Below are 23,523 nucleotides of genomic sequence, written 5' to 3'. Positions count from 1 at the left end.
AATCCGATGTAGTGTGGTTTTGCAAAACGTAGTGTGGCAGTGTTATATATTTGAAACTGTTTGACCATAAAGAGTGAGTGTTAGTGAAGCTGGACTTTGATGCCTGATGGAGTGTGGCTGTGTCCGAAGCAGTGAGACATTTACAAGTTCAAAGGCCTGATGCACTGTGACATTTTATTCATTTGCATCCGAAGCACAGGAGCTGTGAATAACTAGATGAACTAATATCTTAAAGTAATTAGATAATGTGTAGTCAGTGAAGAAATAATTGTGAATGGCCTTTTGAATTTGTACTTAAATTCGCTTATGTTAAGAATGGAAGAGCTGATTGTGAAATACATCGCTAAGCACAGCTCAAAGGGATTGTTTGATGGGATAGAGAACGTAGTGGATAAGCACTATGAGTGGGCTATATCCTGGTTCAAAAATGATCCCAAGATGCCTAAAAGCAGTGAAAGTTGGCTAATGCACTTCAAGCTATTTTTGCATCATAAAAAGTAACTAAGAAAAGACTGGAGGAAATGAAGGCAGAAAACAAGTTGCTTCATACTCAAATCAGTGTCAGTGTTATGTCTTTGAGAAAGCACCAAGCTGAGGAGATTATTCTGAAGAAACAAATTGTGAAATTTAGACAAGAAATAGCACATTTTGAGTCAGAAAATGAGTCTGTTAGGTCTTTACAACAAAAGACATTGTTTGGTCAGAGACATTAGTCATCAGAGGATTCTGTGATGTTCCCAATAGCACCAGTTAGAACAAAAAGGGCTGGAACTGGCAATAAGAGTGTTAGTGACCCCAGAACTGGAAATGAGAGAATATGCGATCATAGATCTGGAAATGCCCCCCAGCTGTAATCCAGCTGTTTTTTACTGACATTCAGAGTCTTGTTAAAGCAGTGGGTGAATTTCAACCTGGTAACAGAGATCCTGTTGAGCTCTTGTCAAATCTGGAGAATGCACCCCCAGTGTTCAAGCCAAATCTACACCCTTGCAGATGCATTTATAATTCTTATGACTTGCCTTCCTCACTCATTCATGAGAGCAATCTCTCAGAGTGTCCATAGCAAAAGAGCAGACAGAGGTGCAAGGAGAGAAGCACTAATAGAGTTGTTGGAGCTGATTTGGTTAACTTGAAAAAGATATCTGAAGTGACAATGAAACTTGGGGAACATCCTGTAGCTTTTGCATCCAGGTTGTGGGAAATGTTTAGCTCTTACAGTGAATTGCCAAATGTGACTAAGCAAAACCTCATGTTTAAGTCTGCATTGATAGCACAGAGTAGCCCACACATGCAGGAAGCCATTGCTCTTCATGTAGATGTAAATACACCATACGAGCAAATCATTTCTAAAATGACTCAGTACTTCAATGCAAATAGAGAAATCAAAGCTGAAAAATCCAGAAATCCAGTCGCTGTCTTTGGCAGAAGAGAATTTTTCTAGACAATCAGATGATTTCCATTACAGGCCAAAGAAGTTCTCAAGAGTCAATTCAGAGGGTGTTGTCACTTGCTATTCATGTGGAAAAGCTGGGCACATTGCAAGGCATTGTTCAGACAATGTGAGACAATATGGTGAAATTCCTAGATGAGCTCTTCCCGAGTCTGCTCGACATAACAGGCCATTAGCTGGAAATCGAGCGAGCTCACAGAGGCCCGATGAATTCTGGCCAAATTTCTGAGATCATCTGAAGGTCTCGTTTTGCGCAAGGCGAGGAGCAAATGAAAGCTCTCTTGGAAGAATCACAGCATTTTCTTGTTCCCAGACTTTGCGAATTCGACAAGAGAGAAACGTGATCAATTCAAGGAATGCAAGAAACTCTTACATCAACGGAAGATCACTTTTGCACTGTTTCCGGCCAAACTGAGAATAGATACTAAGCATGGGCGCAAAATATATACATGCCCAAAGCAAGCATTGTCTTTCATAAAGACAATGGGGTGAGTAAGCCATTTGGTGATTTTCATGTGGCCCCGGAATGAACGGACTTGCTGAGCATACACTCAACTGTCTGAGGAGGCTGGGCGCCATTTTGTTTCTTTTTGTGTTGGTTCCGCCTAGTGGCTGGAGTTTGTTTTGTGTAGTAACACTCCTTCAAGAATCTCTTGTATCGATGGAGGATCGCTTTTGCACTGATGTTTCTGGCCAAATTGAGAATGGATGCTAAGAATGGCCGCAAAATATTTACATGCCCACAACAAGCGATGTTTTTCATAAAATCGATGGACTGAGGAAGTCATAGTGTGTTTCTCACATGGCCTCCAAATGAACTGACTCACTGAACATACAACTGACCATCCGAGGAAACTGGGCGCCTGTTATGTTTCTTTTTGTGCTGGTTCCGCCTGGCGGCTGAAGTTTGTTTTGTGGAATAACACTCCTTCGGGACAGTTGTGGATGAATCTGCTCATTCTATGTGCTTGTGCCTCCTGTTGGCTGGAGTTTGTTTTGTGGAGTTTTTTTTTTTTTTGTGGGATATTGGGGGGATTGGGTCATCTGCTGCACTTGTGAAACAGCCAGCCCCTAGAGCAAATTACATTTTAATAAGTTACATAGGCCGATTGACAAAGGTGGGCTAGGCCTCCCCAAGATTTTGTTTTATTATTATGCATTTGGTCTCAGACATTTGGCTCACTGGTCGCTTCCACCTGAGAGAGCCCCTCCCTGGTTTGGTATTGAACAGGAAGTTCTTGCCTCTATTTTGCCACTGCAAAGCCTTTCTATTAAACTAATCGGAGAAGTTAAGTCACACCCCGTTATTTAGCATTTGCACTCGGTATGGACAAAAGTGTCCAAAGTGTTTAATTTGGACATTTATTAATATTGCCTTGAGCATATGGCTAAACCAAAAATTACGTATTAATAAATCCCCTTTCTGCTGGTCAGAGTGGATTGTGAGGGAGGTTAATACGCTCAGTGACCTATATGACAGTGGAGTGTAGAGATCGTTTGAAAATTTGGTCCAACATTTCAGGATTCCCAGATCTCAGTTCTTTAGGTATTTACAGCTGCGCCACCTGCTCTGTACTATTTTTGGGAGTAGCATACACCCCCCTAAAGGAGCAGATACTCTAGAAGTGGTGATTAATGCTTTTGGAAAGGGTTATGAGGTATCAGTGTATTACTCCCTGTTAATTCAAATCTTTGGGACAGAGCTTCAACTTCTCTCAAGAGATTATGGGAGAGAGATTTAAACTTGGTACTGGAGGGAGTGTGATTAGGATTCTAAAAAACTTCAAGTCTGCATATAGAGATTCAAGGGTGTGTCTGATGCAATTTAAGATTTTGATCAGAAGATGTGGACACAATCCATGTTTTTTGGGGATGTATTAAGATACAAGAATTTTGGTTGAGGGTACAAAGATTTATGTGTGACGTATTGGACACACAATTTTCATTTTGCCCCAGACTATGCATCTTAGGTGATGGAGTGTTTATTAATTTTGGGGATAGCCACTTAAAAAGTTGGGTCCTAGCCGGGGTTATGGTTGGATGGCAAATTATTCTTAGGGGGTGGAAGTCAGCTGGGCACCCTCGTTTCAGGAGTGGTGCAGGGTGATGGGCAGGGTGGCAGCACTGGAGGAGGCAATTTTTAGAAGGTTGGGAAAATGGGATTTATTTAATAGGAAGTGGGGTGGATATTTGGCTTTTTTGGAGGGTTCTCGGGAGGAGCAGTGGAGAGGGATTTTTAATTTTTAGTTTGATGTGTATGTGCATTCTTGTTTTTTGAAAGTATATTTTTTTAGGTTTTTTATTTTTATGTTGTATTGTAAGTGACCACTGTAGTGTGTGTTTGTCAGGTGGGGGGTGTGAGGGAGGGGTTTAATTTATATAACTGATTCCGTATGTTATGTAGTGTTTATTTGTCTTGTAGATGGAATCAATAAAACATTTTAATAAAAAAGGAAATTGTTTGTTTTGCATGTGGAAAGAGGGGACATAAGGCAAAACAGTGTCACTCAACACACAAAAGAAAGATGGGCTATCAGGATTTACTAAAGAAAGTGAGCAGCTTAGAACAACAATTGTCATAAGGTGTCACAAATTCCCTGTTTTTGTGTTGACTTTTATGTTGAAATTCTTGTTTTGTTCCTGTTTCCTGTTAGTATGTAGTCCTTTTGTAGTTTCATTTTATGATTGGTTTTCCCCTGATTGTTTCCACAGGTGTTCCTTGTTCTCTTGTTTGCCCCCATGTATAGAATCTCTTGTTTCCCCTAGTTTCTTTGTCAGTCTTCACATGTGTTGTCATGTTTTGTGCCTGGTGTCCCGTGTGTTTTGTTTTGTTTTGTTTTGTTTTGTTCTGAGTACTTTGTTTGTCTTTGATTTCCATTAAAAGCTGCATTTAGTTCCTCATTCCTCGCCTGCCTCTTCACAGAAAGACTGACCAAGGAATGGATCTAGCGGCTGTCAGAATTCTACTCCTTCAACAAGGGGATCGTCCAGTTGAGGATCATGTCCGTGAGTTTTTAGAGCTGGCAAATGAAGTGCACTATCCAGACCGCCCTCTGGTGGTTTTCTTCCGGGCCGGTCTGAATAGTGTATTGAGGGAACTGATGCCTCCGACTGATCCTCACTGGACGCTCGGCGAATATGTGGAGAAGGCTCTGGAACTTTGTGGTTCCCATTATACAGTGGATTATGGTAGGAACCCTGGGCCAAAACCTTCGTCTTCGGCTCCCTGTCTCGAAGCCTTCCACGGCCCCGTCTTGAAGTCGTATGATCTGCCACTGATGTCGGTGTGTAGGTCCATGAAGACCCTACATCAAAAATTGTCTGCGCCAATGAGCCAGAATCCTCGTCTGTCCCAGAGCCAGCACTGTCAACTTCAGCCATCCAGAGAAGTTTCTGTTCCCAAGTCTCTGCCCGTGTACACGACCACGGAGGTCGTTCCCGAGTCTCTGCCCACGACCATGGAGGTCGTTCCCGAGTCTCTGCCCACGACCACGGAGGTCGTTCCCGAGTCTCTGCCCACGACCACGGAGGTCGTTCCCGAGTCTCTGCCCACGACCACGGAGGTCGTTCCCGAGTCTCTGCCCACGACCACGGAGGTCGTTCCCGAGTCTCTGCCCACGACCACGGAGGTCATTTCCCAGTTTCTGCCCACGTTCTTGACCACAGAGGTAGTTCCCAAGTCTCATCCCATGAACACAACCATGGAGGTCGTTCCCGAGTCTCTGCCCACGACCACGGAGGTCATTTCCCAGTTTCTGCCCACGTTCTCGACCACGGAGGTCATTCCCAAGTCTCTTCCCATGAACACAACCACGGAGGTCGTTTCCCATTCATCCAGGACTCTTTGTCTCGAGCCTGCCATGGCTCCGCCCCCAGAGCCTGCCACAGCTCCGCCCGCTCCCCCAGAGACCATTCCTCATGCGGCTCCGCCCGCTCCCCCAGAGACCATTCCTCATTGGGCTCCGCCCGCTCCCCCAGAGACCATTCCTCATGCGGCTCTGCCCGCTCCCCCAGAGACTCCTCCTACAGCACCTCCCAGGCCTCCTGACCCTGTCTCGGCCCTGCGGCCGCCTCCCAGGCCCCCCTGAACTACCTGTTTTCCCCCACACCCCATGGACAATTATTATTTTTATTTATTTATTTATTTTTTTTGGAGTGTCTGGAATCTGCTCCTTAAAAGGGGGGCTCTGTCACATATTCCCTGTTTTTGTGTTGACTTATGTTGAAATTCTTTAGTTCCTGTTTCCTGTTAGTTTGTAGTTCTTTTGTAGTTTCATTTTATGATTGGTTTTCCCCTGATTGTTTCCACAGGTGTTCTTCGTCCCCTTGTTTGCCCCCACGTATTTAATCCTTTGTTTCCCCTGGTTTCTTTGTCGGTCTTCATATGTGTTGTCACGTTCTGTGCCTGGTTTCCTGTGTTTTGTTTCAATTTATTCTGAGTACTTCGTTTATCTTTGATTTCCATTAAAAGCTGCATTTAGATCCTCATTCCTCGCCTGCCTCTTCACAGTGGGAAATGTTTTATGACTTTGATTTTAGATTCCTATTTATTGCATTTAAGTATGATAAATACTGATCTATGATGAAACTGTGATTTAATGTTTTAAATGTGTGAAGATAATTGTGGGGAAAAAGGGGGCAACCTCTTCTAGTTCTCATTTCAGATAAGCATTGAGATGTTTGTCTGAAATGTGCAGTCTCCTAGAGAAAGATGATCCAATCATGGAGAATACAAGAGATCTGGTAGAACCAGTGCAGCCAAGGGACTTACTGAAAAACAGAGGAAAAGCCAAGATCCAGAAATCCAGAGGAGATTCCCAAGCCTGAAAGATCCAGAGAACCACATTCAGGAAACAAAGATCCTGAGTTTTTTCCAAATAAAGGGATACTTGACCTTCGTTATCATTCTGTTGGGTATTCGTTAAACAGCTGGTATCGCCACACCATTTGGGTGCTCACACCTGGAACAACATCGGGCAACCAGACCGTGAGATTCATTTTCTTTAATTATATGAAGAGCACAGTCTAATTTACATTATGGGTGGCATGTTATTTTACAAACTAGTTAAAACGTAAGGTTTTAAAATTCTCATGGTTTAGTTCTGACTCCGATGAACTCAAGGTGATTTCATGTACTTTGTCTCTACTACACAGCAATAAAGACTTCAGCATCTTCATCTCAATGCCTGTTCCTGGTCCTGTGTGTTTTAGGTTTCTTACACATGTTTCTTTTGAGTATTAAAACTCCCTAAATAAGTGAATCTCTCCCTGCAGATGGAGCGGCTGTAAGGTTTTCCAGGAAAGACTCTGTGCTGTCTGACATTCTTTTGATGTAGAAGCCATTTCACCATCTGAACATGAACCATTGTTTGCAACTACAAGGAACATGACAGTACATAGTTTAAGATAGCAAGACAGTAATTATCATACAAATTATTTCAAATAAACATGATGGAAATGAATTTGAACATTGTTGTATTAGATATAGAATATCAAACCATGTCACATCAGTGAACAAATTATGAACTTCTACAAGAACTAAAAGATTTTCAATTATTTATTCAACTGGTTTATCCTGGAGCATGATTACTGTGTGCAATTTTTATTCCCCTTTTTAATTTGGAACTAGTAGCCTCTAATAAACATACAAAAAAAAAAAAAAAATTTCTGGAGCAAATAGTTTTCCTAAAAATTGAATTCCACTAATGTGGACAATGGAACTAAGTTGTGAAATGCTAAATACAGTAATACCAAGCTATAGAGAATCAAACTGTTCGTTATGTTTCCAGGAGCATTGGTTTTTCATATTTGAGACATTACAGCTGATTTTCTGTAATTCTAATTCAACGTAATGGTCAGCAACGTCCAATCACTGCCATTTATTTATTTTTTTTAATTCATGAAAAATTATGACTCTGTCCTGTTTAACATTGTCCAATGTCTAACAAACATGATGAGGCGTGCAAACATCATCTGTAGCCTAAACCGAACTTTTGGTCGGATATTAGGAGTGAATGCACTTGGTTGCAAAGGAAAGCTATTGGATGTTCACTGCCTCCCTTGATCCCTAATTAGTGAATGACTTAACCCCCAGTGTGGTGTCTGTCTGCACTGACTCAGAAAAGTTTAAAAAGCACCTTGTTTTCATCTTAACTGTAACAGCCTATGATAGCAACTTTTGGATGCATCCATTGATTCTCAGTTTGATAATACACAGTCAATATAATTTTGGGGGAAGTCTGACCCATTGACCACATATGTGGTCATTGTGTTTAACAGCGTGCTGTTCCACGAAACATTGCTGAAATTTGCTCGATCTCACTCTGAATGCTAAACCATCACGCCAATTCCATTGGCAGATGAAGTTTGGAGCTCCGCCCCTGTACTTCACGCACAAAGCAAGAGTATAAAAAAAGCTCTGAATTCATCGTACCTCAGAACTTCTCCTTCAGAGTTGAGACACTTCTCACCTGTCGGATCACACCTTCTCATCATTTGTCGCAAGAAAGAAGCACTTTTCAGCAAACTCAATGCCTGCCGGCCGGCACATAGAGCAATATTCACCTGCAAAGTTCTGCAGTAGCATCGCCTGTTCCCTGTGTGGATATCGCTGTATCCTTTCTACTCTTTTAAATACATTTATACTGATTATTAAAGACACATTTGTGTAATTGTTGTCTTTATAAAGATTGAATTTCGCCAATGTATGACGGGCACAATCATTGTGTTGCTTGCCTGGGCTGTGCCCATGTTGAAGCAGCATTCGGCGAGTCTTATGTTCACTCAGAATGCATGAGCCTCAAGATACTTCGCTCCCGGTTGACATTCTTCGAGAAGAATGCAACTGCATCTGCAGTCTCCCAAAATACCCCCTCTGTGATCTCCTTCAGTGTATCCCTGGATGACAATATTGTGTGTCTGAAACACTTCTTGCTTAGATGTGCTGCAGCCACTAGAAAGCCACCCTGCTCACATTCCTCCTCAGGACAGCACCCTGCGAAGTCCAGTAACCCCCCCCCCTTCCCCATGGTCACGTGACTCGGTGCATCAAAAGTTTAACCCTTTAATGACAGTCTACAGTCTCCTCTACTCATATCAGTCGGTTTTAAAGAAATTAAATTATGCACCGCCTTTAGCAAAGCCATAAAGTAACATCCATGGGGTCACACAATGATTTTTAATGGATGATTGTGTAGTGCTTTTGGCAATTATTCGTGCTGATTGTTGCTTTTTGAACTATTTTTATCAGCAAAACACACTGACGATAGTTTGTATATAACAGTGTTCTAAAGTACAAGCGCAGCCCCTGGAGGTGAAATATAGACAATCACTGTACAATCATTTGCTGTATCTGTCTGAATTAACAATATTCATTACTCACTTCAATTCCAATTTTGTATTTTGATTAGACAAGAGTTCTAAATTAATCGAGCGCATAAAAAGAAAAAAGTGACTACATAGAAACATGTATTGTCAACACATCTCCCACTTCATCTTGTGAATAATAATAATAAAAAGTCATATGGTGACCATAAAGTCTAAATAATTTTTTTTTTTTTTTTTTATCTATTTGGTGAGTGCTTGCATTTAGGGCATTGTAATAGATGTAATCTAGATGTAAGTCACTGTTTATGGACTAACACACACACTCTGAATGTAGGTGTCTTGAGATGTGTTCTCTAAGTTTCAAACTATTTAACTTGGCTACCTATGTTTAGCTACCTGTATGGTTACACAACATGAATCTGCTTTGGTGGACAAAAGTTTTTCAAATATTACTCAATTTTCATCCTAACTCCATATACAGCATCTGAAAACAACATTTTCGAGCATGCAAGCATCATTTTCCAGCTTCTGGATGCTTCCATTGACTCTAAATGTGATAATGCTCAGTCAGTATAGGATGTTATATGGAAAATGAGAAAATAAAATAGTCACGATGGCGCCACGAATGGCTGCTTCGGTGTGGAGCTCTCTAGCATTTTTGTTACTTTTGTCTGTTTTTCATGTTTTTTGTCAATCTTTCCCAATCAGTTTCACCAGGGATGAACTGCAGAATATTCGGCAGAGCATACCTGAATATTTTTTGCTGGTGTTTGATTATTAGACATCTTAGTTGGAGGCACAGCAGTGAGGGAAACGCGTCGGCGTGCTTGTGAAGCTTCATCAACGCGGCTTTAGGACTCTGCTGCAGAGTTTTCATTTGGCATATGTCCGCTACATCGTCAACAAAATGGACAAACTGCTCCTGCTTGTTCAAACAAATAAGGACTTTTCTAACTCTGCTACACTGTGTTTCACGGAAATCTGGCTGAATGCAGACATCCCGGACAGTGCATTACATCCGCCAGGCTTTCAGCTGTTCAGAGCAGATCGTGTTGCAGAATCATCAGGGAAAACGAGAGGCGGCGGGACATGCTTTTACATCAATGAAAGTTGGTGTACAGATGTAACAGCATTGAAGAAGAGGTGCTGTCCTAATTTAGAAGCACTCTTCATCAACTGTAAGCCTTTCTACTTGCCACGGGTGTTTGCCTTGTTTATTCTGGTGAGTGTGTACCCGCCACAAGCATGCATGAACACAGCTCTGCAACAGCTGGCTGATCACAACACAGACACAGAGCAACAACACCTGGACCCTCTTTTCATTATTCTGGAAGATTTTAATAAAGCTAACCTCACCCATGAACTGCCAAAATACAAACAAAACATCACATGCACCACTAGAGAAAGAAATATACTGGACCACTGCTACAGGATGCATATCGCTCTGTCCCACGTGCAGCTTTAGGACTCTCTGATCATTGTCTGGTTCATCTTCTCCCGACCTACAAGCAGAAACTAAAATCAGCTAAGCCTGTAGTGAGGACTGTAAAGAGATGGACTAATGAAGCAGAGCTGGAACTACAAGCCTGCTTTGACTACACTGATTGGAGTGTTTTTGAAGCTGCAGCCACAGACCTGGATGAGCTCACAGATACTGTGACATCATATATCAGTTTCTGTGAGGATATGTGCATCCTACTAGGACATTTTTATCATTCAGTAACGACAAACCATGGTTTACAGGAAAACTCAGACAGCTTTGTCATGCCAAAGAGGATGCTTACAGAAGTGTGTATGAAATATTGTACAACCAGGCCAGAAACACACTAAGGAAATCAGAGTGGCTAAAAGAAGCTACTCAGAAAAGCTGAAAAAAAACAAAACAGTTTTCAGCCAACGATCCTGCATCTGTGTGGAATGACCTAAAAAGCATTACCAAGTATAAGACACCTCCCCCTCACTCTGTAGAGAATCAACAAATGGCTGATTAACTAAATGTATTTTACTACAGGTTTGAAAAAAAAAACAGTCTCACACCCATCCCCCACTCTGATCTTCACTTCACAAAAACACAAACACCTCCTGGAACCCCCTTCCTTCCTCCTCCTGCTACTCAATCTGCACTTATGGTCTGTGAAGAGGATGTGCACCTTGTCTTACGGAAACAAAAGACTAGGAAATCTTCAGGCCCAGACGGTGTCTCACCTGCCTGTCTGAATGTCTGTGCTGACCAACTGGCCCCTATCTTCACACAGATCTTCAACAGATCACTGGAGCAGTGTGAAGTTTCCTGGTTGCTTCAAACGCTCCACCAAGTCCCCCGAAAAAAACTAAATCATGGGACTTAATGACTACAGGCCTGTCCCTCTCACGTCTATGCTCATTAAGTAATTTGAGAGACTGGATTTGGCCTACCTGAAGGACATCACTGGACCCTTTCTGGATCCCCTTCAATTTGCTTATAGAGCAAACAGGTCTGTGGATGATGCTGTCAACATGGGACTGCATTATATCCTGCAACACCTCAACAGACCTGGGACTTATGCAAGAATCCTATTTGTGTACTTCAGTTCAGCCTTAAATACCATCATGCCTGATGATCTTCTCTCAACCAAACTGACCCAGCTCTCCGTGCCAACCACAATCTGATGGCTTTCAATCAATTGTAGCTTTCTGACTGATAGGCAGCAGCTAGTGGGACTGGGGAAACTCACATCCGGGACCCTCACTATTAGCACTGGTGCTCCTGAGGGATGCGTTCTCTCTCTCCACTGCTCTTCTCCCTGTACACGAATGACTGCACTGCAAAGGACCCTCTGTAAAGCTCCTGAAGTTCGCAGATGACACCACAGTCATCTGCCTCATCCGCAACAGTGATGGGTCTGCATACAGATGGGAGGTTGAACAGCTGGCTGTATGGTGTGGTCACAACAACCGTGAGCTGAACATGCTCAAAACAGTGGAGATGATAATGGACTTCAGGAGATATCCCCCTGCAAGACCTGTGCGTCTCCAGAATGAGGAAACGTGCAGGTAGAATCACTCTGGACCCCACACACCCTGCCCTCTCTTTTTGAACTGCTGCCCTCTGGCAGGCGCTACAGAGCACTCAGTGCCAGGACATCCAGGCACAAGAACAGTTTTTACCCTCATGCCATTTTCCACATGATCAATTAAACTGCCTTCAGGACTCCCATAGTGCAATAATGTATAAATACACTGGTGGCCAAATGTTTGGAATAATGTACAGATTTAGCTCTTATGGAAAGAAATTGGTACTTTTATTCACCAAAGTGGCATTCAACTGATCACAATGTATAGTCAGGACATTAATAATGTGAAAAATTACTATTACAATATGAAAAAAAAAAAAAGAAATCAGAACTTCTTAAACTACTTCAAAGTGTTCTCATCAAAAAATCATCCCCGTGCAGCAATGACATCTTTGCAGATCCTTGGCATTATAGCTGTCGGTTTGTCCAGATACTCAGGTGACATTTCACCCCACGCTTCCTGTAGTACTTAACCATAGATGTGGCTGTCTTGTCGGGTACTTCTCACGCACCTTACAGTCTAGCTGATCCCACAAAATCTCAGTGGGTTAAGATCCTTAACACTCTTTTCCAGTTATCTGTTGTCCAATGTCTGTGATTCTTTGCCCACTCTAACCATTTCTTTTTGATTTTCTGTTTCAAAAGTGTCTTTTTCTCTGCAATTCTTCCCATAAGACCTGCACACCTGAGTCTTCTCTTTACTGTTGTACATGAAACTGGTGTTGAGCGGGTAGAATTCAATGAAGCTGTCAGCTGAGGACATGTGAGGCGTCTATTTCTCAAACTAAAGTCTCTGATGTACTTATCCTCTTGTTTTTTTTTTTTTTTTTTTTTTTTTTTTTGTATCTGAGCCTTCCACATCTCTTTCTGAACTTGTTAGAGCCAGTTGTCCTTTGTCTTTGAAGACTGTAGTTGTACACCTTTGTATGAAATTTTAGTGAATTGGCAATTTCAAGCATTGTATAGCTTTCATTCCTCAAAACAATGATTGACTGACGAGTTTCTAGAGAAAGCTGTTTCTTTTTTGACCTAATATTGACTTTAAGTCTACAAGTCTATTGCATTCTGTGGCAACTCAAAAACAAACAGCTGTGTTTGATATAATGACAAGTGATTCTCTAGTACCAAATTAGCAATTTATCATAATTACTCAAGGATAAGGTGTTGGAGTGATGGCTACTGGAAATGGGTCCTGTCTAGATTTGATCAAAAATCATTTTTTTCAAATAGTGATGGTGCTGTTTTTTTTACATCAGTAATGTCCTGACTATACTTTGTGATCAGTTGAATGCCACTTTGGTAAATTAAAGTACCAATTTCCTTCCAAAACAGCAAAGTCTATCCATTATTTATGTCATATCATGTACATATGTAAATTCACTCGTATTTAATTCAATAATTGTACATGCCCCTACGTTGCATATATTACCACTTGCGCATGTACATACGCCATTCTATGTTATATGTCCAATTTTTTGTATGTCTATTTATACTCTTACCTTTTTTATATTCTGTGTAATGTTCTGTGCGCACTTGCTTGTTTCTCCTATCACCAAAAAAAAATTCCTTGTGCACGTGAGCACACATGGCAATAAAGCTCATTCTGATTCTGATTCTGAAATTAGTCCTAATTTGATCCACACACTGTGTACAGCCTCTGAAAGCAATATTTTCCAGCATTTGGATGCATACCTTGATTCTCAGTTTGATAATGCAGGCAATACATTTTATTATTATTTTTTGGGAAAAAATGTCCCATTGTCGACGTATGTGTACATTGTGTTTAACAGCGTGCCGTTTCGCAAGAAATTTTGTATTTTATCTTTTTAATGGCCTTTTGGATGAAACTCTTATTTATACTCAAACAGGTCAGTGAATTTATTTTATTTCTTTTTTTTTAACCAGAGGGCGTTTGTGCAGGCTTTCCTGCTTTAGCAATTTCACTGACTTTGACACCCTCCTGTGGCATAATGTGATGTCACACTTTGAAAGTTGCACCCTTAAATGACAGTGTGAAATTAAACTCAGCTGGTTTCAATCAAATCAAATAATATATAGTGTACAGGGAAGCCAAAATGTATTTCTAAATCGAGGTTAAGAAATAAAGATAAAATGATATTCTACATTACTTATGCAAACTCATGCTGCCTTCACGTGCTATCGGAATTATAGTAAATACAAATTTCCCACTCGGAAGTTGCACATGAACAACCACTCAAGTCATAATTATGACTGGGAAACTCTGAAATAATTTTGATAGATGGTAGGGGTCCTAAACTTTCAACATGGTGGAGAAGAGTACAGTTTCTGTAGTGAATGACAGGTTTTGTTAATTTTTCTGAAGTAATTAATTAATTTTCGGAGTAATTAATTCCTTGCATATTTTTTTTTTTTTTTTTAAGAATTTCAGTTGTTTTGTTTTTTTTTTACTATCTGCGAATGGTTACACATTAAAAAAATTTTTTAAGCCCCAAAAAGAAATATTTTAATGTCTTCAAACTCAGTAGAAGAGTTGTATTCAAGTAATTTTTGTGTGAATTGTATTTTAAATGTTTTTGTGAATAATTTAATAAATCACTTCATAAGTGTGTTGTTTCTCTCCTGTGGTTTCATCATCATCATCATCATCATCTTCATCAGTGTGTTGTTCCTGTGCTGTGGTTTCTCGTCTCATCTCCATGAGGTTCCTGCAGTCCATCAGCTTCACTGAACACATCTTCAATGGTATCTTGAGCATCTGCTGTTCTCCAGCAGTGTTACAGACAGAAGCCAGAGACTCTGTGGAGGTTTGATCACCCTGATTACTGTCACACACACTCTCCTGAGCATCAGTATAACAGAGTAAAGTGAGGCTGAGCTCTGAGTCCTGTGTGTCTCTGGATCTTTGATCTGAAACCTGACAAACACAATCACACTGATTTATATATTGAATGGTTGTCTGACTCCGTGTTGAACCTGTACAAACCTCTCTTTCCCTCAGCTTTGCCTCCAGTAACGCCACCTCTTTCTTCAGCTGAGAGATTTCTCTCATCAAATCATCAATATCCAGCATGGACAGATCAGTTCCTACTGATTTACAGCACATCAAATCCCCCTGCAAACTCATCTTCAACATCTGAACTAAAAACACTGAACTATAAACACACCAGCTTAGTGTTCAAACTGTGAGCTCTCCTTTCTTTCTTTAGTGTGTTTACCGGCGGTCTAAAGAGCTTCATAGCGCTTCCTGCTGTACTGGAGTGACAACACAATCAAGGCTAGATTCATGAGGAGGATTTCAAACACATACTACTGATTTACAGCACATCAAATCCACCTGCAAACTCATCTTCAACATCTGAACTATAAACACTGAACAGAAGGATCTCCCTTTAGCATCTTTTGAAAATGTATAACATTTTGTGAACAAACATTCTGCTTGTTAAAATACAATATTTACATGTCATTAGCACGATGTGCTATGGACTTGTATTGTTTCTTATTACAGCTACTCAATAACGGTTACTAAAGCATGACAGATGTTTTCAGCCTCATTCACTTGCTTCTGGAGTTTCAGGATTGGCTCTCTGGTCCTGTGGCTGCTTAAATTGCTCATCATTGTCATCCAATTGCAGAGGGCTGTCGATGAATTCCAGACTGCAGCTCTCACAAAAGTTTTGTAGTACAATGCAGTGAATGCACTCACCAGGTATACTTAACGTTCACTGTTCGAGAGTCATTGCATTTCATAAGAGTGCGCCACCTGCCCTAAAGTCGTCCAAATGCATGTTGAACATGCATGTTCATTGAATTTAGTTTGTGATCCATTCGCCATCCCCTCTGGATAGGGCTTCGTAATGTGCTTGGTTAGACTATACGGTGAATCTGCCACAACCAGCACTGGAACATCTACTCCTTTTATTTGCCTGGTAATTTGTGGGACAAAAGTGCCATTCTCCAGCTTCTGAGAGAGGTGGGAACACTCAAATACGAAGGCATCGTGGTATTTTCCAGGTCAGCCTATGACAAAGTCAAGAAACTTGTAGTTGTGGTCTACAAGTCCCTGCAGCAACACACTGTACCATCCCTTGCAATTATGGTAATCTGTATGGTATGCTGATGGGGCAATGACTGGGTGCCATCCAGGGCACCCCCACACATATGGAAGCTGTTTTTTTTCCACAAAACAATCAATAATGGCTTGCACCGGAGTCAAGCCATTATTGCGAGCTCTGCGCACTTTGCTAGTTTTGATACTTTTAATGATATAAACCGGTGAGATTTGATACACGCTGATCCATAACTGTTCGAGGAAGACAACATGTCAAAGAATTCAAAATCCTCAGGCTCTGGAGACATTAAAAGACACTTACATGCTCAAGCTGATGCCCCTCCGGACCAGGGAGTCAGTTTGGACGGAGAGGTGAAAGAGATTCGGAGTGAATTGCTGAACGTGTCGGCAATGCTGACGAAGGTCGTTGCTGATTTGGAGGATCTTGCTGCAATACGATTATCTGGAGTCATCAGAGAAGGAATTAGCTGCTAATCCACTAGCGACCAAGGCAGACGTGGAGCGTGTCTGGGAAAAGTTGTTGGATATGGAAAATCATAGTCGGTGGAACAACGTCTGAATTGTTGGAATTCTTGAGCAAACAGAGGCTCAGAATATGGTGGAATTTCTGGACGGGCTCTTTCCGAGTCTGCTCGACATAACAAGCCATAAGCTGAAAATCGAGCGAGCTCACAGAGTTCTGGCTCGGCGATCCGCTGAGGGAGACAGGCCCCGATCAATTCTGGCCAAATTTCTGAGATCATCCGATAAATATCTTGTGTTACGGAAGGCTTTCTAGGAAGAACCACAACATTTTCTTGTTTCCAGACTTCGACAAGTGAGAAACGTGATCGATTCAGGGAATGCAAGAAACTCTTACATCAACAGAAGGTTGCTTTTGCACTGATGTTCCCAGCCAAATTGAGAATAGATGCTAAGGATGGCCGCAAAGTATTTACATGTCCCCAACAAGCATTATCCTTCATAAAGTCAATGGAGTGAGTAAGTCATAGTATGATTCTCACATTGCAGCCGAGTGGGCCTGACTCAATGAACATTCACTTGACCATCCGAGGAAACTGGGCGCCTTTTTTATTTCTTTTTGTGCTGGTTCCTCCTATTGGTTGGAGTTTGTTTTGTGGAGTATTTCTTGCAGGATGTTGGAGTGATTGGGTCATCTGTTTCACTCACGTAACAGTCAAATGGGCCAGCTCACTGAACATTCGTTTGACTGCTCAAGGAAACGAAATGGCTTTTTTTTGTGCTGGTTCCGCTAGCAGCTGAAGCTTGTTTTGTGGAGGAACTCACCTTCGGGACAGTTATGTGGATGAATCTACACGTTCTTTGTTTTTATCCCACCTATTGACTGGAGTTTGTTTAATAGATTTTCTTCTGTTATGTAATTCTGTCTCACAAAATTTGTATAGAAACACCGGACTTGAGCAATCCGATGTCAAAGTTGTCACGGGGGCTCTCGTAGGCGTACAGGGACTGTTTGAGTTTAGAGGGATGGACACCAGTTGGCGCCATCGTGCGTGGGCACTAATGTTGGAATGTGATCTTTATAATTTTGTTTAAGACACAATCTATTTTTTCTAATATGTCAAATGTTAATATGAGTGGATTGTCTCTCTCCACTTGGAATGTGAATGGGTTGGGGCACCCCATAAAAAGAAGGAAGGTTATTTCTCTTCTTAAACGTAAGAAATATGATATAGTGTTTCTTCAAGAAACGCATCTATCCCCACAGGAAGCGGAAAGACATGCACACCACATGTTTTCTTTAGTGCTGCCTCAAGTAAGAGCAGGGGAGTCATTACATTGATAAGTAAATATCTACAATTCAAATGTCTCAAACAGAGTAAAGATAAATTAGGAAGTGTCATTATTGTTTTAGCAGAAATTCAGTGGCAAAGTTTTATTTTGGCTAATATTTATGCACCTAACGCTGATGATAAGGGCTTTTTTATAGATCTTGAAGGGATGTTGCAAGCCGCTGGCACACCTCATGATATAATATTGGGAGGAGACTTTAATCTATTAATGGACTCAATCCTTGATCATAGTGAAGCAAAAGTGTGTAAGCCCCCTAGAGCAACACTGACACTTCACAGGATGTGTAAAAATCTTGGTCTTACAGATATTTGGAGACTTTTGAACCCATCTGGTAGGGACTATACATTCTTTTCATCAGTCCATAAGATTTATTCTAGAATAGATATATATATATATATATATATATATATATATATATATATATATATATATATATATATATATATATACACTATATTGCCAAAAGTATTCGCTCATCTGCCTTTAGACGCATATGAACTTAAGTGACATCCCATTCTTAATCCATAGGGTTTAATATGACGTCGGCCCACCCTTTGCAGCTATAACAGCTTCAACTCTTCTGGGAAGGCTTTCCACAAGGTTTAGGAGTGTGTTTATGGGAATTTTTGACCATTCTTCCAGAAGCGCATTTGTGAGGTCAGACACTGATGTTGGACGAGAAGGCCTGGCTCACAGTCTTCGCTCTAATTCATCCCAAAGGTGCTCTGTCGGGTTGAGGTCAGGACTCTGTGCAGGCCAGTCAAGTTCTTCCACACCAAACTCGCTCATCCATGTCTTTATGGACCTTGCTTTGTGCACTGGTGCGCAGTCATGTTGGAACAGGAAGGGGCCATCCCCAAACTGTTCCCACAAAGTTGGGAGCATGGAATTGTCCAAAATCTCTTGGTATGCTGAAGCATTCAGAGTTCCTTTCACTGGAACTAAGGGGCCAAGCCCAGCTCCTGAAAAACAACCCCACACCATAATCCCCCCTCCACCAAACTTCACAGTTGGCACAATGCAGTCAGACAAGTACCGTTCTCCTGGCAACCGCCAAACCCAGACTCGTCCATCAGATTGCCAGATGCAGAAGCGTGATTCGTCACTCCAGAGAACGCGTCTCCACTGCTCTAGAGTCCAGTGGCGGCGTGCTTTACATCACTGCATCCGACGCTTTGCATTGCACTTGGTGATGTATGGCTTAGATGCAGCTGCTCGGCCATGGAAACCCATTCCATGAAGCTCTCTACGCACTGTCCTTGAGCTAATCTGAAGGCCACATGAACATTGGAGGTCTGTAGCAATTGACTCTGCAGAAAGTTGGCGACCTCTACGCACTATGCGCCTCTGCATCCGCTGACCCCGCTCTGTCATTTTACGTGGCCTGTCATTGCTGTCATTCCCAATCACTTCCACTTTGTTATAATACCACTGACAGTTGACTGTGGAATATTTAGTAGCGAGGAAATTTCACGACTGGACTTGTTGCACAGGTGGCATCTTATCACAATACCACGCTGGAATTCACTGAGCTCCTGAGAGCGGCCCATTCTTTCACAAATGTTTGTAGAAGCAGTCTGCATGCCTAGGTGCTTCATTTTATACACCTGTGGCCATGGAAGTGATTGGAACACCTGAATTCAATTATTTGGATGGGTGAGCGAATACTTTTGGCAATATAGTGTATATATATATATAAATCTGGCGCCATATATATATTAATCCCTCATTTAATCTGTTGTTCATTGCTCAATTGGAAACATTTTAGTCTCAGATCATGCCCTGGTGAGTTTAGAGATGTTGCCACATACAGAGAAAAAGAAATCATATAGTTGGCGCTTTAATGTATCCCTTTTGCAAAATCCTGAATTCCAACAAATGTTAAAGGCTGAAATGCAATGGTCCTCCATATCCTCTGTGGGCGTGGCTTGGGAGGCACTTAAGGCAATTCTTAGGGGTCGGATCATAGAGTATGCCTCATTCACCAAAAAATCCAAAGCACAAGAACTCGTGAAATTGGAAGGGAATATTAAAAGTGTCGAGGCAGAGCTGAAGCGCCGAATGTCATCTAATGGCCTCAGAGAATTGACCCAACTGAAATACAGATATAATACTACTTTGTCGCGGAAGGTGGAGTTTTGGCTATTCAGGGCAAGACAGTCTTATTTTGAGACAGGGGACAAGGCAGGAAAACTTCTGGCTAGATATATAAAACAGAGAGATTCTTTTTCTATCATTCCCTCAGTGAAATCTGCTGGTGGTGAAATATTTACCTCAGCCACTGATATTAATAATGCTTTTAAAGGATTTTATCTTGATCTCTGTAGTTCCACATCTTCATCTACCGAAGAGGATATTAGAAACTTTGTGGAACCATTAGAACTTACTAAACTGATGACTGAGCAAAAAATTATCTTTATTCTGAGATAACCTTGGAGGAGCTTGGTGAGGTAATTAAGGCCTTGCCTACCCGCAAGCCCCTGGGGCCAGATGGCTTTCCTGCTGAGTTTTTTAAATCTTATGCTACAGAACTGACTCAACTTTTGCTAAAAGTTTATAAGGAATCATTAAATAATGGAAAGCTTCTGCCAACCATGACACAAGTGAGTGTAAGAGTTACTGTTAAATTTCCCTGATCCAGCTAGATGTTAAAATGCAGTCAAAAATTTTGTCTAACCGACTAAGTAAAGTTATGACACCTCTTATACATATAGATCAGGAGGGGTTTATTCGGGGCCATAACTCTTCTGATAGCATTAGGCATTTCATCAATATCATGAGGTCAGTGGCGAATGATCAGACTCCGGTAGCTGCCTTGACACCGAAAAGGCTTTTGATATGGTAGAATGGGATTATCTGTAAGATTTTGGAAATGTATGGGTTTGGGAATACTTTTAATGGATGGATTAAGTTACTTATTAGACACCCGGTAGCGGCGGTTCAAACGAATGGATTAATTTCACATTATTGTACTCTGGGTAGGGGCACCCAGCAAGGTTGCCCTCTTTCCCCCTTATTGTTCTGTCTTGCCCTGGAACCATTAGCAGCTGTGATAAGAAAGGAGGATGATTTTCCAGGGGTGGTGGGGGGTGACATGGTGCATATGCTTTTGCTTTACGCAGATTATATTTTATTATTTGTCTCCGACTCTACTAGAACTATGCCTTGCCTCCACAGAATTATTCATTCCTTTTCTCAGAATACAAAAATGAATTGGTCTAAATCCGAAGCTTTGGCTCTGACAGCGTACTGCCCAGTAACAGCTTTTCAGCCGGGCCCCTTCCAGTGGCCCAAATAGGGCATTCAGCAGTTGGGTATTTTATTCCCAGCAAATTTGTGTGATATAAATAGAGTTAATTTTGACCCTTTAATAAAAAAATTTCGAGCGATGTGGGAAGGTGGGCCTCATTACATTTATTTATGACTGGGAAGGTTAAAATTCAATTACCTACTACAACCTCTCCCTATAGATGTTCCTCTCTCTTATTTCAAGCAATTTGATAGCAAAGCGAAATCCTTCATTTGGAATGATAAACGTCCCAGATTACATTTCAATAAGTTACATAGGGCGATTGAAAAAGGTGGGCTAGGCCTACTCAATATTTGTTTTTTTTTTATTATGCATTCGGTCTCAAACATTTGGCTCACTGGTCGCTTCCACCTGAGAGAGCCCCTCCCTGGTTTTGTATTGAACAGGATGTTCTTGCCCCTATTTTGCCATTGCAAAGCCTTTCTATCAAGTTAAGTATCAAGAGAAGTTACACCCCGTTATCTCACATTTGCACTCGGTATGGACAAAAGTGTCCAGAGTGTTTAATTCGGACATTTATTTAAATGTTGCCTCGAGCATATGGCTGACCCCAAAATTATGTATTAATAAGTCCCCTTTCTGCTGGACAGAGTGGATTGTGAGGGAGGTTAATATGCTTGGTGACCTGTATGAGAATGGAGTGTTAAGATCCTTTGAAAATATGGTTCAACATTTTGGGATTCCCAGGTCTCAGTTCTTTAGGTATTTACAGCTCCACCACCTGCTCTGTACTATTTTTGGGAGTAGCATACACCCTCCTAAAGTGGCAGATATTCTGGAAGTGGTGATTACTGCTTTTGGAAAAGGTCATGAGGCATCAGTGTATTACTCACTGCTAATTCAGAGTCTGGGGGACGTAGTTTAGGCTTCTCTCAAGAGATTATGGGAGAAAGATTTAAACTTGGTATTGAAAGAGGGAGTGTGGTTTCTGACAGAGGCCCCCAGTTTGTATCTCATTTTTGGGCAGAGTTCTGCCAACAGCTGGGGGCAACAGTTAGTTTGTCTTCTGGGTTCCATCCCCAGACAAATGTGCAGGCGGAGCGAGCGAACCAAGAACTGGAGAAGACCCCTGAGGTGTATGGCCTCCTGCAACCCGTCTTCTTGGAGCGAGAATTTGGTTTGGGTCGAGTATAATCATAACTCATTGCTGTCGGCGTATACGGGGTTGTCACCCTTCCAGTGTAGCCTCGGCTACCAGCCACCTTTGTTCCCCGCTCAAGAGCCCAATGCTCAGGTTCCTTCCATCCATGCATTTTTGCAGAGGTGCAAACTCACCTGGAAAGCCGCCAGAGAAGCCTTGTTACGGACTGGCATTCGGGTTAAGAGGTCAGCAGACTGACACCGGTCTAAGCCCCCAACTTATGTGTCCTCTCAGGACATCCCACTCCATCTCCCCTCACGTAAGCTGGGCCCCAAGTTTATCTGACCTTTTTTGGGGGGGAGGTACTGTCACGGTTCCAGCATGTGTGCTGGCTCTAACTGTTTTTTGTTTTTCTCTCCCTTGTGTCTCATGTGGAGCCAGCATGCGTGATCAGCATTTCCATGGGAACGCTGATTGATCTCGTGCAGACGCTGATCACAGTGATTAGTTACATTCCCGCTGTCACCTGCTTTCCTCTAATTACACTCCCTTCTTATTCCTCTTGTTTCCCCTCCTTCTTTGCCAGTTTATTGTTCCCTGTTACTGTTTTTTTTTAATTAACATATTTATTGATTCATATGCACATGACAGTGAAAAAGACACATATATATATATAAAGAATCAACATTTTACATTTAAACCCCACTAATACAATCCCACCCTGACCCCTAACGAACACCCCTGTTGTGCCATATAACACACGCACACAATCCAAAATATATATATATATATATATATATATATATATATATATATATATATATATATATATATATATAAAATAATAATAAGCATACATGATTATATACATGAACTAAACTACACTCTCCACATTCCCCCACCCCAAGAGTCCCCCAAAAAAACAAAATATTTGCCCCATTTTTTAACAAATAAGTCCCTAAACCCCAGCCTTCTACTTACCACTTCCTCAAATGCAGCTACCCTCCCCATTTCCACACACCACTCTGAAAAAGTTGGTGCTCCACTTGACTTCCAACCCCTTAAAATTACTTGCCTGTCGATCATGAGACTGGTCAGAACCCAATTTTTAATGTAATTATCCCCTAAATTCATGACGTCAAGACTCCATCCCCCAGACTCTGAATTAGCAGGGAGTAATACACTGATGCCTCATGACCTTTTCCAAAAGCAGCAATCACCTCTCCCAAAGCACCTGCCACTTTAGTGGGGTGTGTGCTACTCCCACAAACAGTACAGAGCATGTGGCGCAGCTGTAAATTCTTATAGAACTGAGATCTGGGAATCCCAAAATGATGAACCAAATTCTCAAAAGATCTCATCACTCCACTCTCATACAGGTCGCCGAGTGTAGTAACCCCCCTCACAATCCACTCTGACCAGCAGAAAGGGGATTTG

The 23,523-nt window shown here is 41.6% G+C and overlaps 1 protein-coding gene across 3 annotated transcripts in view; it reads right to left on the bottom strand.

Moving 5' to 3' along the window:
- LOC127432465 (zinc finger protein 239-like) overlaps positions 1-14,992 on the bottom strand; it is a 162,719-nt gene extending 147,727 nt beyond the window's left edge. For 2 of the 3 annotated variants that reach the window (XM_051683577.1, XM_051683576.1), the window contains exon 1: positions 14,795-14,992. Coding sequence is in view for 1 of the 3 variants with exons in the window: in XM_051683580.1 (XP_051539540.1) it covers positions 14,396-14,725; positions 14,795-14,944 (480 nt within the window). In the remaining 2 variants the exon portion in view is untranslated. Of the gene's footprint in view, positions 1-14,097; positions 14,726-14,794 lie in introns of those variants that run through there. The other variant, XM_051683580.1, reaches the window with a different exon arrangement.
- Positions 14,993-23,523: the final 8,531 nt, after the last annotated feature.

Source organism: Myxocyprinus asiaticus, chromosome 42 (assembly GCF_019703515.2).
Source record: "Myxocyprinus asiaticus isolate MX2 ecotype Aquarium Trade chromosome 42, UBuf_Myxa_2, whole genome shotgun sequence".
Taxonomy (NCBI): domain Eukaryota; kingdom Metazoa; phylum Chordata; class Actinopteri; order Cypriniformes; family Catostomidae; genus Myxocyprinus; species Myxocyprinus asiaticus.
Note: the sequence above shows the minus strand (reverse complement) of the source record. Positions and strands in the feature narration are given on the sequence as shown.